This window comes from Taudactylus pleione, unplaced genomic scaffold, assembly GCF_031769625.1.
Source record: "Taudactylus pleione unplaced genomic scaffold, aTauple2 ptg000016l, whole genome shotgun sequence".
Classification (NCBI taxonomy): Eukaryota; Metazoa; Chordata; class Amphibia; order Anura; family Myobatrachidae; genus Taudactylus; species Taudactylus pleione.
The window spans coordinates 44681088-44696860 of NW_028284418.1; the positions used below are offsets into that span (position 1 = coordinate 44681088).

Below are 15773 nucleotides of genomic sequence, written 5' to 3' on the forward strand. Positions count from 1 at the left end.
TTTATAGGGGAACTAAAGATCCCAGCAAGCCTCCCCCACATGACAGAACTTGTGGAACTACACACCATTATTCCCTGTATTTCCAGCTCAAAAATCCTGGTGTTGGTTATGTTTAATGGTGGGGCACGTAATTTTTATTCTTTTTAAGACTTTTTTAAACTAATACACACAGAAGCACTGCATGGATCTTACTGATCTGTGCAGGTTTTATGTTCTTGCGTGTTTTGTCTTGCCAATGTTTTTGAACAAAACTTGCACAAAAAACACAAATGCATACACCATCGGAGAACACGATTGAGTGAAACACTATTCTTGGTAAATTTTCGGGCTTGCTCTGGACAAACCCCCTAGGATCCAGCTTTCCCTATGTGTCTAATCATCACCTGAATGTTGTGTCCCTCTATTACAGAAAATGTTTCAAGTAACCCTAAATGGCACAACAAGTACCCACACACATACTGTACACCTCTGTCAGACACCCCAAAGCAGGCCCTCCCTCCCAGCTCTCTTCTCTCCCCAGACGGACTGATTTATTTTTTTAATCAGAGATGGAGACAGCATTGTCTTCATAACTACACAGCCCGTGATTGGAGCCCCACCCCTTCATGTCATATTCCTGAGATTTACGGGTCTATAGGGAGAGGCGGTGCCAATATGATCAGATGTGATTCTGTGAGAATTGCACCATTTTTGCATTGCCTCTCTACATTTCCACAGGGAGCAATGTATCAAGCCTTATCTAGAGCGGAGAAGTGGACAAGTTGGGAAGTTGTCTATAGCAACCAGTAAGCTTCTAATTATCATTTTATGAAATGTGTTAGGTGTGAAAAGTCACATTTTGGCGAAAAACGCTCACAGACGCAAACTTTTCGCACATAAGTGCATATCGCGCTATCCAATTCCTGAAGTGTTCACATGTGCGAAAACTCCATAGACAGAAAACGGCTAAAAGTTTTCACCATCTCAGAGCAGGTGAAAAATTGTGCAAAATCTGTATTTTTGTCAAAAAATGTGGGGACTCAGGGCCTGATTCTGACCCGCTCGCGAGCGCTGAGCGCTCATAAGCGTGGCGATGTTGGGCCAGTGCGCATGTGCACGACGGACCCGGCTCCGTTGTGCGCATGCGCGAGACCCGGATAGCAACGGGCAAGCCGTCGCTATGGGTCTCGCTACAAAGGGGGCGTGCTGTCGATGGTGAGTGACAGCACGCCCCCTTTGGTGGGCGTGCCAGGGGCATGGCTGGCCAGACGGAGGCGTTCCCATGGGAACGCCTACCGTCTGGGGCCTGCCCCACTGACATCACAAGTGATGTCAGTGGGAGAGCTTTCGGCTCTGATAGAGCCAAAAGCACTCCAGGGCTTGCGGCAGATGAGACCCTACCACAAGGGTCTCGTCGCAAGCGTGATGGTCGCGTTTATCTTGACCATCGCGACCATCTTTTTGGCTGCTCGCTATAGCTGTGGGTGGTCACCCACAGCTATGCGAGTGGCCAGGAGGCCGCTCTAAAATCAGGAAGGACAGCCCTGATTCAGAGCGAGCACTCTGTCAGAGCGTCCGGCTTTGAATCAGGGCCTCAGTTCAGAACCCTTTGGACACTTCCCCTAATGACTAATTAGGAAAAAAAATATATTTAACTTAATTTCCCCTAATAAGGACATGTAATTTTTGGGGAGAAAATGTAAAACGTGTTGGAAAATGGGTTTAAAAGTACTGGGTCAGGTATTTTGGGGGGCTGTATAGATGGGACAGGTGATTTAAACATTGCAGGTGGCTGCAGCAGGTGTGTTTAAAATTTTTTAAAAGTGCCCTTTAAAGACACAAAAATATACCAGCACCTGCGTCTTTGTACACAGTTGCTTGGATTTGCAAAAGCTGCCAGTCAATACATATCCCGGCGGCTGTAACATCTGCATATTCTCCCACAGTTGCTGCGTACAAAGAGGCAGCTGTCACGGCAATATTGTATAGCACTGAGGGTACATCTCTAAATCAGGCCTTCAGTCCTTTCATAACTTTTAGGTTGGATCTTGTCCCATTTAGAACAAGAATTGATAAAAAATGAAGTAATAAAGGGGCTAGAAAATCCCTAACGAAAGCCCCAGGCCTAGATGGTTATACAAATGATTTGCCATACGCACAGGGATTTTCTCTTTTGGAAACACAGCTCAAAAAATGTATTACGCAGCACAAACACCAGCTCCCACCCACCCTCTTAGCAGAAATTAACATTCTTAAGATTAAACTAAAATGTCATAATATACTTTGTTGAGATGTACAAAGATTAATTTGTTTAACTTTTTGTGCTTATAGGAACAAGGGAGAATTCATTGTATACAGTAAGAACAATGTATTGTTACATAAATCCAGAAGATATACTGAGGGTACAGTATTCATTTTGATTTACCCTATTGTGTCATTTCTGCATTATAGAGCCAGTTTATAAATGTGAACGCATAGGACATTACCGTATCACGATGATGGGAAATGTGGTGGTGCAAATATGAAAATATAAAATAACGAGTATAAGTACTTAAATACTATTGATTAAAATATACAATTGTAACATATGCAATAAAGACTTCCTTAATGCCAAATTACTCTCGTGACTTACATAAGACATATATGAGGTTAAAGCAGGCGGTATTTTAGAAGAAATTTGGGACTTAATTAAGAGGGTTGTCAGAACGGAATGGGTATGAAATACAGGCTGTCAGGATGCTACTGGTCAGAATACTGACAGCGGCATCCCGACAGTCAGAATCCCAACACCCATAAGGAGTGAAGGTAAGTGGAACCCTAACCCCTATCCTAACCATCCCTGGTGCCTAAACTTAACCCCCCCCCCCTATAGTGCCTAAACCCAACCTCCCCCTCCCCGCACCCTAATCCTAACCGTCCCTCCCTCCCCGGTGCCTAACGCTAACCCTCCTCCCTAATGCCTAACCCTGTTACCTAACCCTAACCGCCCCCTAACACCCCGTTACTCACCTATGTGATGCTGGCGGTCGGGATACTGGTGCTGGGATCCCGACCTGTCAGAAATTCGGTGCCGATATTAAGACCATCGGGATCCCTCACGCCGGGATGCCGACTACATCACATCAGAACTGATAGTGGACAAGTATAAAAATATATGTTGCAAAGGTGTATAATTACAGCTTCATTAATGACACTTAGGAGTTCTATTTACAAACTGCATTTTAGTGCTTTTATTTGCCGGATTTAAAGGGGCAATGGGCCTGATTCAGAGTTGTACGCTATGAGCATCGCTGCTGTGATTCTAAGTTATGCTAATGCCGACTCAGGAGCGGTCTGAGGACAAAAGACGATGCTGATGGCATCACAGATCAGAGTGCTGCATCGGAATACGCAGCATCAGACCATAGGTCGCAGCATTGCCAATCTGAGTGAGCCTAAGGGCCAATAGTAGTAAATACAAAATATGCCTGGTTATGTAATTAACCATTATTGCCCTTTTAAATCCAGGCACATGGGTGTTGAAAAGTGCAGCTTAGTAAATTTACTCCTTAAACTCAGTTATACTCATTGTACTATTATTGTTATTTTTAAATATATTAAAGTGTAAATATTTAATTTTAACATAGTAGTCATTCACTTCATAATGTTACTTGTAATATTATTACTACTTATTTAATTGCCATAATTTTCATTGGACAGTAAGAATGAATTACTTCTAATGTACAATACCCATGAATCATCAAAGCATTTTCTGTACCCCAAACCAAAATATGGGCTTCCATCCATAATTATTAATTAATTAATGTATTTATTTATTTGCTTGTTCTTTTTTTAACATTTTATTTTAATCTCATTTAATCTCATTTTTATTATTATAACAGTTAAGATAGTACGCTGTATTTTTATCCTTTAGTAACCTAATATTTTATCATTTACAGGGGTATGTGGCTGATAATGGTATGTACTTTTATTTTGTCTTTAATCAGTAAACTTTTCGTTGCAAATTAAAATTATGCATATTAGTTAACATAGAGTAAACACGAGCAGATAGGTTTGAAATGTTTGACCGTTTATAGGATTTTTGCTGAAACTGTAGTTGCAACTTATGGCAAGTTTGCATGTACAAATAAGCATTATATTACTGCTTAAGGATTTCCTATTTAAAATTATAGTGTTGAGAAAATAAAACAGATCAGGTCTGAAGCTGAGGGGTATATTTTCTGATTTAAAATCGATTGAAATCAATAAAAAAATCGACTGTGTAATGCACTGCCAAAATCTCTCATTTACTAACATTTAATTTTGAAATCGATTATAAAATTGAGGGCCTAATTCAGACCCGCTCGCGAGCGTAGGACGCTCGCAAGCGGGTCGATGGTGTCCTAATGCGCATGCGCACGACGAAGGGAGCTCCGTTGTGCGCATGCACGAGACCCGCATAGCGACAGCCAAGCTGTCGCTATGGGTCTCGCACCAAAGGGGGCGTGCTGTCGATGGTGACTAACAGCACGCCCCCTTTGGTGGGTGTTCCAGGGGCGTTGCTGCCAGACGGAGGCGTTCCCATGGGAACGCCTACCGTCTGGGTCCTGCCCCACTGACATCACTAGTGATGTCAGTGGGAGTGATTTTGGCTCTGATAGAGCCAAAATCACTCCTGGGCTTGCGGCCACGAGACCCTACCGCAGGGTCTCGTCGCAAGCCAGATGGTCGCGATGGTCTTGACCATCGCGACCATCATCATGGACGCTCGCTATAGCTGTGGGTGGTAACCCACAGCTATGCGAGCATCCAAGAGGCCACTCCAAGTTGAGGTAGGAGGGCCCTGATTCAGAGCGAGCGCTCTGGTCAGAGCGTCCGGCTCTGAATCAGGCCCTGAATGCGATGTGAGTTTCAGTTGACTGGTGTAAATACATTCGGTTTTGAACTTTGAATACATAAAAAAGAAGCATATCACTATGACCTGTGCATGCTTCTTAGGCTTAAAAGAGCCTAATAAGTTTTAAAAAATGGTGTGGGGTCTCTCCCTAATTCTATAACCAGCCCTGGACTTTTTATCCTTGTCTGGCCATAGAAACTCAAGGGAAAAACCGGTGTGCAAGGCAGTGGCGTAACTACGATCTTTGGCACCCAGGGCAAGATGAAAAATGGTGCCCAAGCTGCTGACAGTTGCTGGCTGGGCGGTAGAGGCGTAGCATCGGGGTGGGGACGTGGGTGCCTGATGACTCTGCACCTGCTGTGGCACAGAGAATTCTGAAGATTGCCAGTGCCACGGATCTTAGGCAGAGGCTCTGATACTGGGGATTGGAGGCTTAGAGCCCTGACCTGGTCAGTGGCACTCCCCTCTGCCAAGCCTGTTACAGCACCCAGGGCATGTGCCCCGCTTGACCCCCCACATTATGCCACTGGTGTGGGGTTTCTCTTATTTTCCATAAACAAGCACCAGGCTGAACTAGCTGGGGTGATAATGCCACAGCAGCAGAACACACAGTGCTCTCAGCCAATCAGCGCTCTCAGGTACAAAAGAGTTACAAGAGAGACTGTGCACCAGGTAAGGACTGCTTAGGGAGCCAATGTTGCGACTGATGGTGGAGAAATCGGATCCACTAGCACTGTTGAGCATTGCTCAGTCCATCGCTTGGAAGCACACAAGAGGGATGCTCAAGCTGATATTTGTATATTTTTGTGCATGAACTATGTGCACCTCTCAATCAGGCCCTATGACCAGCTGAGTTGGTGACACTATAATAAGGCAGGGCCAAAACTAGAATTTGTCACCCATGGCAAGGGTAATTCGGCACCCGCCCCCACCATAACTATAGGCTCTCTGCAGCAGCCTGTGTCTCTCTCCCTATATCTCTGCAGTAGCCTGTGTCTCTCCCCCTTATATTTCTGTAGAAGCCTATGTCTCTCCCCCCTATATCTCTGCAGAAACCTGTGTCTCTCCCCCCTATATCTCTGCAGAAGCCTGTGTCTCTCCCACCTATATCTCTGCAGAAGTCTGTGTCTCTCCTCCCTATATCTCTGCAGCAGCAGCAGCCTGCGTGTGTTACCCCTCCCCCACCACCACTTATCCAACAGTGTAAACAGGCATGTTAAAAAAAAAATTACACTGCCTCCCAGTGAAAAACAGACTAGTTATAATGTATTGCCATTGGGTATTGGAGTAATAAAGTGTTAATATTTAATATCTGGCAGCCATAAACTGCTTAAGTATGCTGGAGCTTGTAGAACTACAAGACTCAGAAAATCCATGGCTGCCAGAGCATGCTGGCACTACAAACACAAGCATGTTCCGGCACTCATGACCCACCAGGACTTGTAGGGTATCTGCAAAAAGAAAAAAACCTGTTAAAAGACTCACTATGAAACAATAAGTTATTTGAAAAATATTAACAGTCCCCAAGAAACCCTTGATTACCAATTTTCAAATTAATTCTCACCTAAATCCTCTTTCGCTTTTCCAAAAATTTTTTTTTTTTGTGGGTAAGGATACAGAATTTTTTTTTATTTTATTTTTTTTCTTCTATAATCTTGTAAAATGGAAGATAACATGTAAATCTTGTGTGTGGGTGACTTTAATTTGTCTGGTATATGTCTATTTAAAAAAGAGAAGGTGATGTAAATGTTGGCAACTATAGTTACTATAATAGATTTATCATTGTATTATATACAGCACTACATGCATGAAGCCATAGATAGCGATCATCCCTAAACTACTACTTTTAACTGTTTTTCTTTTTCACAGGAAACTTTATACTGAAGACAAATGAACCATTAGAAGAAACTTATGCTGATATTTCACCATTGGGAAAACAGGTATTTTTGTAATTTTTTGCTTGAAATGATGTGTATGCAGGTATTGATATTGCAAAGTTATGTAGGCACACACCAGCTGGTGATTTAAACTATGAACAGCCAAGTTATTTAACCAGTGGTGTTGGTTTATTGATAGACAAAAAGGTGCATCTGTACTCACTGTTACATGTACACTGGAAATGGAGCAGAGCTAGACCGGAGGAGAATTCTATACAGCTCACTAGCACATACAGCAGTGTATGCTGCAAAGGGCTAGTGGTGCAGGGATCTGGAACAGCATTATATGAAGGTATTAACCAGGTCTCTCATAGGAGCTAAGTAGGAGACTCCGGTCTCTCAAAATGTCACTCTACACAGTAAAGACAAGATGGCCCATGCACATGGCTTGGTGGCCATCTTGGGACAGGGTGTGAAGCCTCGCTGGATGGACAGGCAGCCTGGAGTCTGCACAGTAACTCACTCCTCCTTCAACATTTTCCTCATATATACAGATGTGTCCTCTTGCGCTTTTGAGGCAAATCGCATCACTCATGGCGCAAGTCGCATACCCGCGAGTGGGTACGTGCACTGCGTTCGCACCCGTGACTCCATAGGATTGGTTGGAGCGAACGCAGCATGCGGCATGGAGTAGCGTAGCGCTCGCGGCTGCTCAAATGGCGTGATGCATGCACACATTTGTAGCGTGATCGCCAAAGATGCAAGATGGCGACAGCACTCGGCAATAAATACATTCAAAGAAGGGTCAGAGACCAATTCATTTTATACATATTATATATATATAAAATACATACAATTGAGCAGCGCCACAGTCTCATGTAGTTCCAATCAAATAAATTCTGGTTGTTCCAGCAAGTAATGGGATGTTGTGCCGCTCCTCCTTATATGTGTCAACCACAGGCACAGGTTATTATAAAAGAAAGAGAAGAGAGACGAGGGCGCACAGTTGAGTATAATGGGAAAAGATTTTTACTAAAACAGTGTAGCTCACTTACATCACAAAAAACAGCAAACAGCGTAGTATTTCACAGCAGCACCGGGCAATGGGTGGGTATTGGTACCTCCGGAAATAACAATCTTCTCCCAACTCCATGATATAGCCAAATCCATTTTTCAAACACCGGACTTTGTCTTGGGTGCAGGTACAACCAGCAGCTCACATCACTACATGCACATTATTTAGGCCACGCCCAACATGTTTCATCATCACAGGACTTTGTCAGGGGGTGTGGTACAACCATCAAAATCAGAGCTTTTATAGTCCCAATCTCATTTGCATACAGTATGTGCTCAAACAAGGCTAGCATAAAGGAATGTAAGTGTCAGGGTTCAGCCTAGGATCGGCTGACTCTCACCTCTGCGCCGGCCTCCCCTGACTTCTCATTCGGTCAGACGTCTGGTGCAGTGATGGGGAGGTGCTGAGCATTCTGCCTTAGCTGCTTGCAGACTTCCATGGTCGGCTGTGTGTGTCAGGGATCGGAGTTCCCAGCATGGGCGCCGCCATAACAGTTCCTATCATGTGACAGCCTCCCAATCAATGGTAGCATGAGCTCGGTCAGCTGATGCTGTGCTCCAATCATCTGCTACCCCTGGGTATATATCCGGCCCCAGGACTCCAGGAAGTGGCCTGATCAACAATTGTCACTCCCAGTGTGCTAGTAGAGTCTTGTTCCAGGTTCTCTTGGTTCTCTCATACATTTCCAGAGTCTCCAGCGTTCCCTTTGAGCAACAGTGCTATTACATCCCTGCCTGTGTATTATTACCAGTGTCTCTCGGGGCAGCAGTGCTAATTACATCTTTGCCTGAGTGCTTTACTTCCAGTGTTTACAAGCTACAAGGTTTTCCTCATAGTTGCCTACCTTTGCTGTCTCTTCCCAGGGAAAAGCCCTGGGAGGAGAGGCAGCTGGTGTGGTGATGGGGTGGGGCCTGAGGAATTGTGTCATTAAGCCCCACCCCCATGTAAAATGCCTGCGATTGGCTTAAATTTAAATAGGGGCCCCGCCCCCTGTGTTTACAAGCTACAAGTTTTTCCTGTGTGTCTCAAAGCTGCACCACTGTGCATGCTGTTCCTGTGATCACAAGTTTATCCTGTGTATCGCACAGCGGCACCACTGTGCATGCTGATCCTGTGTTTACAAGCTACAAGGTTTTCCTGTGTGTCTCAAAGCTGCACCACTGTGCATGCTGTTCCTGTGGTTACAAACTACAAAGTTTCTCCTGTGTGCCTCTAAGTCATGCCACTCAGGGTCTTCCTCAAGTGCCACCCCGTGGTGCAAAAGTGCATCCACACGTCACTACCTGTGATTTCTCAAGTATATCTCAAGTGCCAACTCTAGTGTACCTCTCTGGTGTTAATTCTAGTGCGTATCTCTCTAGTGCCAATTCTAGTGTACTTCAAATGCCAATTCCAAGCACCTCACAAGTATCATCTCCTGGTGTATCTCCCTGTGTAATAGTGCCTTTGTAAGGCACTTCCCTTGGGCCACTGATATTGGAGTCTCTATTCCCACAGGGCTTGGATACCTGGTCAAAGGACTGCGACCTGCCTGCAGGGTGCAGGTAAGCCCATATCCCACTTGGAGGGGTCACTGGTGAACACCTCACTGCAGGTTAGACTCTGCACCTTTGACCAGGTCTCGTCAACTTCCAAGACCTGTGGATGAGGAGCTCTGATATCCAGGCCTCTCCCCCCTGACTTCTTTCCTAACTCAAGGCCACCACATTCAGTACGATTTACCGCCGGCCGAATGGCCGCAGTTCAAATCCCGGCAGCGGCATCCCGACAGAGGAGGAAATCCCGATCGTCCTAAAGGTAAGTATAAACTAACCTAATTCTACCCCCTAACCCTAACCTTCCTTTAGGGTGCCTAACCCTAACCTCCCTCCCTGTGCCTAACCCTAATCCCCCCTCTAATGCCTAAACCTAACCCCCCCTCCCCCGCTGCCTAAACCTAAGTCCCCCAGGGGGGTGCCTAACCCTACTCTCCCCCCGGGAGTGCCTAACCCTAACCCCCACTTCCCCTACCCTGACCCTAACCTCCCGGGGGGGGTGCCTAACCCCAAGTCCCCTCGGGGAGCCCTAAACTTAACCCTCCCACCACGCGGCTGTCTGCGCTCAGCATCCCTTCGATCGGAATGCTGGGCGCCGGTCTCCCGGCATCGGTAAAATGACAGGCATCTAGATTTAGACACCTGTCATTTAACCCTCGCCGGGACTAAGCAGTCGGGAAGCCGACGGTTGGCATTGAGTCCGCCGGCTTCCTGAACATATACCAAGGCCACCAACGGCAAATCTGACAGTAAGTCTTCTCACCAATTCCTGTAACAATGTCTCCTCATATCATGTAACAGGTTTATTCATTACATAAAATTCACAATAAAACAAATTTAATTCAAATATAAAACTGACTGGAAATATAGTTCATAAAGCTCCAACTATTATCTACCGATCATAAACGTTTCATAAATATATATACATAATTTTTTTTTAATCACATTAAAAACAATTCATTAATAATTATAACTGCTCACATGACGGGTTTTGACTTCAGTCCTAAGCACCATACCGGGATCGTTGATCCAACTACAGTGCCGTGTCCGACCCGACAGCCCACCCACCATTTAAGCAGCGGATAACATCTCGTTAGAACAATTAGTGCGACAATTCCCATATATATGACCTTACTACTTTAATTTACTTTAAAAACAAAACAATTTCATAATTCTCATTTAAACCTAACGGAACTAATGTGTTTAGGGTATATATCCAGAAAGTCTTCCTTTGGACTAATTTCTTAGAAAGATCCCCACCTCTTTCATCAAGGGATATATGTTCTATAGCTTTAAAGGAGAAGTGATTTAGGTCTGATCTACAACATGCTGAAAAGTGCCGGGGTACACTATGATTTTTTACATTATTTAAAGTATTTCTTGTATGTTCCAGTACCAATAATTTAAGTTGACGTTTTGTTTTTCCTACATAACGTTTTCCACATTTACACTCCAATAGGTAAATTACAGACATGGTTTGACAAGTAATAAAACTCCTTATCTCCCAGCATATTTTGTTTGTTGTATCCCAAAATCTAGTTCTTTCCTTACTGGAATATTTACAGATTTTAGACTTGTTGCATGGAAAAAAAACCTTTGCTTCTATTAACCAGCTGGTTTCTTTATTCAATAGAAAATAACTAGGAGCCAACATATTTTTCAAGGTTTTCGCTCTTTTGAAAACTATTTTGGGATTGTTTGGGAGTATATATATTTTAAAATTGGGTCTAATAACAAGACATCCCAATGTTTTTCCAATACTTTTTTTTATCTCTTTACTTTTTGTGCAGAAGGTGGTAACAAAAGGGACCATTTGACTACTATTCTCCTCCACAACATGTTCTTTATATGTTAACAAGTCAGATCTCTGTAAACTTTTGGCTTTGTTCCTACGCTTTAGAATTAACCCCATTGGATAGTTTCTCTCTAGGAAGCGTTTACTGTAAATATCAGCCTGTTCCTCAAATTTTTAATCAGCCTGACAATTCCTTCTTACACTTAGAAACTGGGAATAGGGTAAATTCGTAACACATTTTTTCAGATGCAGCTATTAAAGTTGATATAGCTACTACTATCCACTTTTTTATGTGGGTATAAGATTCAATTTTATTTTCCTTTATCCAGTTGCTAGTATCTAGTATGAGATCTAGGAACTCAGGGCCTAATTCAGACCCGCTCGCGAGCGTAGGACGCTCGCAAGCGGGTCGATGGTGCCCTAATGCGCATGCGCACGACGGAGGGAGCTCCGTCGTGCGCATGCGCGAGACCCGCATAGCGACAGCCAAGCTGTCGCTCTGGGTCTCGCACCAAAGGGGGCGTGCTGTCGGTGGTGACTGACAGCACGCCCCCTTTGGTGGGCGTGCCAGGGGCATGGCTTCCAGTCGGAGGCGTTCCCATGGGAACGCCTACCGTCTGGGTCCGGCCCCACTGGCATCACTAGTGATGTCAGTGGGAGTGATTTTGGCTCTGATAGAGCCAAAATCACTTCAGGGCTTGCGACCACGAGACCCTACCGCAGGGTCTCGTCGCAAGCCCGATGGTCGCGATGGTCTGGACCATCGTGACCATCATCATGGACGCTCGCATAAGCTGTGGGTGGTAACCCACAGCTATGCGAGCGTCCAAGAGGCCGCTCCATTTTTAGGTAGGAGGGCCCTGATTCAGAGCGAGCGCTCTGGTCAGAGCGTCCGGCTCTGAATCAGGCCCTCAATTTTAGCTTTTTGAAAATTAGATGTAAACTTTAGGTTTAACGTATTACAGTTAATTTAAGTCATGAATTCATTAAACTTCTCCTGTCCTCCTTCCCAAATAATGAGGATGTCATCTATGTAACGTTTCAAATTTTTTATATGTTTAGCATATATATTGTCATTCTGGATTATTTTCAATTCCCATACCCCCAAACACAAATTTGCTAAACTTGGTGCATACAGCGTATCCATCGCCGTCCCACACCACTGGTTACAAAATTGTCCATAAAATTGAAAATAATTATTCTTTAAAAATTAAAATATAATTGATACAGATTAAAATAAACTCTTAAATCTTGATTCAAGGTGTCATCATTATCCAAATAATATTTACCGCCTCCAACCATATTTCATGAGAAATACTCACATATAATGCTTCCACATCGATAGTGCACCAATACAAATCATCACTCCATTCAAAGGTTTCTAAAAGTTGCAAAACATGAGTAGAATCTTTAATAAATGACTCCAAGGATACTATGTATTTCTTTAAGCACATGTCCGCAATCTTAGAGATATTCGAAGTCACAGAATTTAACCCCGAGACAATAGGACGTCCTGGGGGCTTCTCCAAACGTTTGTGGATTTTTGGCAAACTATAAAAAATAGCCACACTTGGGTATAAAATTAACATATAAGTATATTCGTCTTTACTGATGCAATTCTTTTGTAAACCTTTGCTCGGGAGTTCTTTTACTTCCTCTACTATATGGGTACTTTGGGCCTGATTCAGAGCTGAACGCTCTGATCAGAGCGCTCACTCTGAATCAGGGCCCTCCTCCCTGAAAATAGAGCGGCCTCTTGGACGCTCGCATAGCTGTGAGACCCGGAGCGATGGAGAGCCCGTCGCTTGCCGGGTCTCGCGCATGCGCACGATGGAGCTCCTTCCGTCATGTGCATGCGCAGTGGGGGAACATCGACCCGCTTGCGAGCGTACTGCCGCTCACGAGCGGGTCTGAATGGCCTCCTTTGATCACTATCCAGTTTCTCATACGTCATAACATCATCCAAAAGTCGATATACCTCATCCAAATAATCTTTTCTATTTTGTATCACAACTCCACCGCCTTTGTCTGCCATCTTTATAATTATTTCTTTATTCTTTTCAAGTCTTCTGATGGCATATCTCTCTCCTCTATCTAAATTATCTCTCTTAGTATCATTCTTCTCACATAGAGCGTCAAAATCCTTCTGTATTCAATTTGAAAAGGCATCTATAAAACTCCCCCTCAATTCGACGGGGTAGTAGGAGGATTTTGCCTTTACACCAGTGCGGTTGTTTTCCTTATTTGGTGATGTATTATCTTGTTTAATACCATTTTTTACAAAGTGTCTTTTAAGGGTTAATAATGTGATGAACCTATTGGAATCTATAAGTAGTTCCAACCCATTGGGACATTTATTGGGAGAGAATGACAAACCTTTTATTAATAACTTAATCTCATTTGTACTCAATTGGTGATCCGAGAAATTAAAAAGTCCAGTTATTCCTGATGGTATTTTTCCTTATTTTGTTTTCCCTTTCCTCTACCTCTTTTTCCTCTCCTCTTATTCCCGGTTTTCTTTTCACACCTAAGTTCGGACTGTGTGTCCAAACTCCCTCTCTTTGTTTCTTCCTGTCTCTCCAATCCAAAGCTTTCTGAAAATCCCCCTGTTTCTCTATATTGTTTGGTGTTGTTAAAATCTAAAACTATTTGTTACAAGAATATCTCTGTTTTTCACAGTCCTAATTTTAAATTTCCTAAGGGGTACTTTATGCCAGGACTTTTCTTTGGTCTCAAATCTACCTCTTTCAGCAAATCCCTGTTCGGTATTAACCTTATTATAGGTACTTTCAACCTCTCTCTGTTTTCTTCTATTAATAGGCCAGTTCCGTACGTTACCATTTTTATAGTCCATCAATCTCTTTGGAATTTAATTACCTTAATTGAAATAACCTCATCCTCAAGTTTCTTGATTTTATTCTCACTCTGAAGTTTGAGTTCTTTAAATTCATTCAGTTCTTTAAACGGATCTAGTTTTTCAAATGTCGCTAATTCAGTCTAACTCTCCTAATTCCAATTTTCGTTCTCTTATAATCAATTTCATTAGCTCCAATGAACAGCTGTCTAGAGTTTGATATCATGCATCAAGAAATTCCTTTCTTTCATTTACAAAGGTAGGATTCTTAGAAATCCTCAAACCTCTCGGAAATCTATTTGCATCTACATAGTTCTCTAGTGTTGTTATTTCCCAACTTAATTTTATTCCCTTTATATGTAATTTTTCCAATTGCAGGCATAAAGAATCAAGGTCATGATCAATTGAAACCACATTATCTTTTCTATGTAGCCTTACAACCATATATTCATTGAAACGTTTATGACATTCCTCAAACCTCCTAATCCTATCTATCATCATTTCTGTTACTCATTTTGCCACAAATAATCGTCTTAACAATCAGTATGAATTACAAAAGTTATATACTACTTTTAAAATAAAACGTCAACTTAAATTACAAGTACTGGAACATACAAGAAATATTTTAAATAATGTAATAAAATCAGTGTATCAGACCTAAATCACTTCTCCTTTAAAGCTATAGAACATACTGTATATCCCTTGATGAAAGAGGTGGGGATCTTTCTAAGAAATTAGCCCAAAGGGAGACTTCCTGGATATATACCCTAAGCACATTAGTTCCATTAGGTTTAAACGAGAATTATGACATTGTTCCGTTTTTAAAGTAAATTATAGTATTAAGGTCATATATATGGGAATTATTGCACTAATTGTTCTAACGAGATGTTATCCGCTGCTTAAATGGTGGGTGGGCTGTCGGTCCGGACACGACACTGTAGTTGGATCAACGATCCCGGTGTGGTGCTTAGGACTGAAGCCAAAATCCATCATGTGAGCAGTTATAATTATTAATGAATTGTTTTTAACTTTATTAAAAATAAATATTATGTATATGTATTTATGAAACATTTATGATCGGTAGATAATGAGTTGGAGTTTTATGAACAAGGGCCTGATTCAGAGCCGGACGCTCTGACCAGAGCGCTCGCACTGAATCGGGGCCCTCCTCCATGAAAATGGAGCGGCCTCCTGGCCGCTCGCATAGCTGTGGGTGACCACCCACAGCATATGCGAGCGGCCAAAAAGATGGTCACGATGGTCTTGACCATCGTGACCATCGGACTTGCGACAGAGACCCTGCGGTAGGGTCTCGCTGCCGCAAGCCCAGGAGTGACTTTGGCTCTATCAGAGCCAAAATCACTCCCACTGACATCACTAGTGATGTCAGTGGGGCGGCTTCAGACGGTAGGCGTTCCCATGGGAATGCCTCCATCTGGCAGGCACGCCCCCGGCACGCCCACCAAAGGGGGCGTGCTGTCAATCAACATCAACAGCACACCCCCTTTGGTGCGAGACCCAGAGCGATGGGAAGCCCGTCGCTCGCCGGGTCTCTCGCATGCGCACGACGGAGCTCCCTCCGTCGTGCGCATGCGCAGTGGGGAACATCGACCCGCTTGCGAGTGTAGTGCCGCTCGCGAGTGGGTCTGAATGACCCCCTATGTTTCCAGTCAGTTTTATAGTTGAAGTAAATTTGTGTTATTGTGAATTTAATGTAACGAATAAACCTGTTACATGATATGAGGAGACATTGTTACAGGAATTGGTGAGAAGACTTACATT

General features: G+C 43.4%; 1 protein-coding gene across 1 annotated transcript in view; it reads left to right on the forward strand.

Moving 5' to 3' along the window:
- The window catches only part of LOC148541994 (uncharacterized), a 141854-nt gene that overhangs the window by 81867 nt on the left and 44214 nt on the right, over positions 1-15773 (forward strand). Inside the window, exons 11-13 of the mRNA XM_088476742.1 lie at positions 2311-2381; positions 3918-3936; positions 6725-6795. Of these exons, the coding sequence (XP_088332868.1) occupies positions 2311-2381; positions 3918-3936; positions 6725-6795 (161 nt within the window). The remainder of the gene's footprint in view (positions 1-2310; positions 2382-3917; positions 3937-6724; positions 6796-15773) is intronic.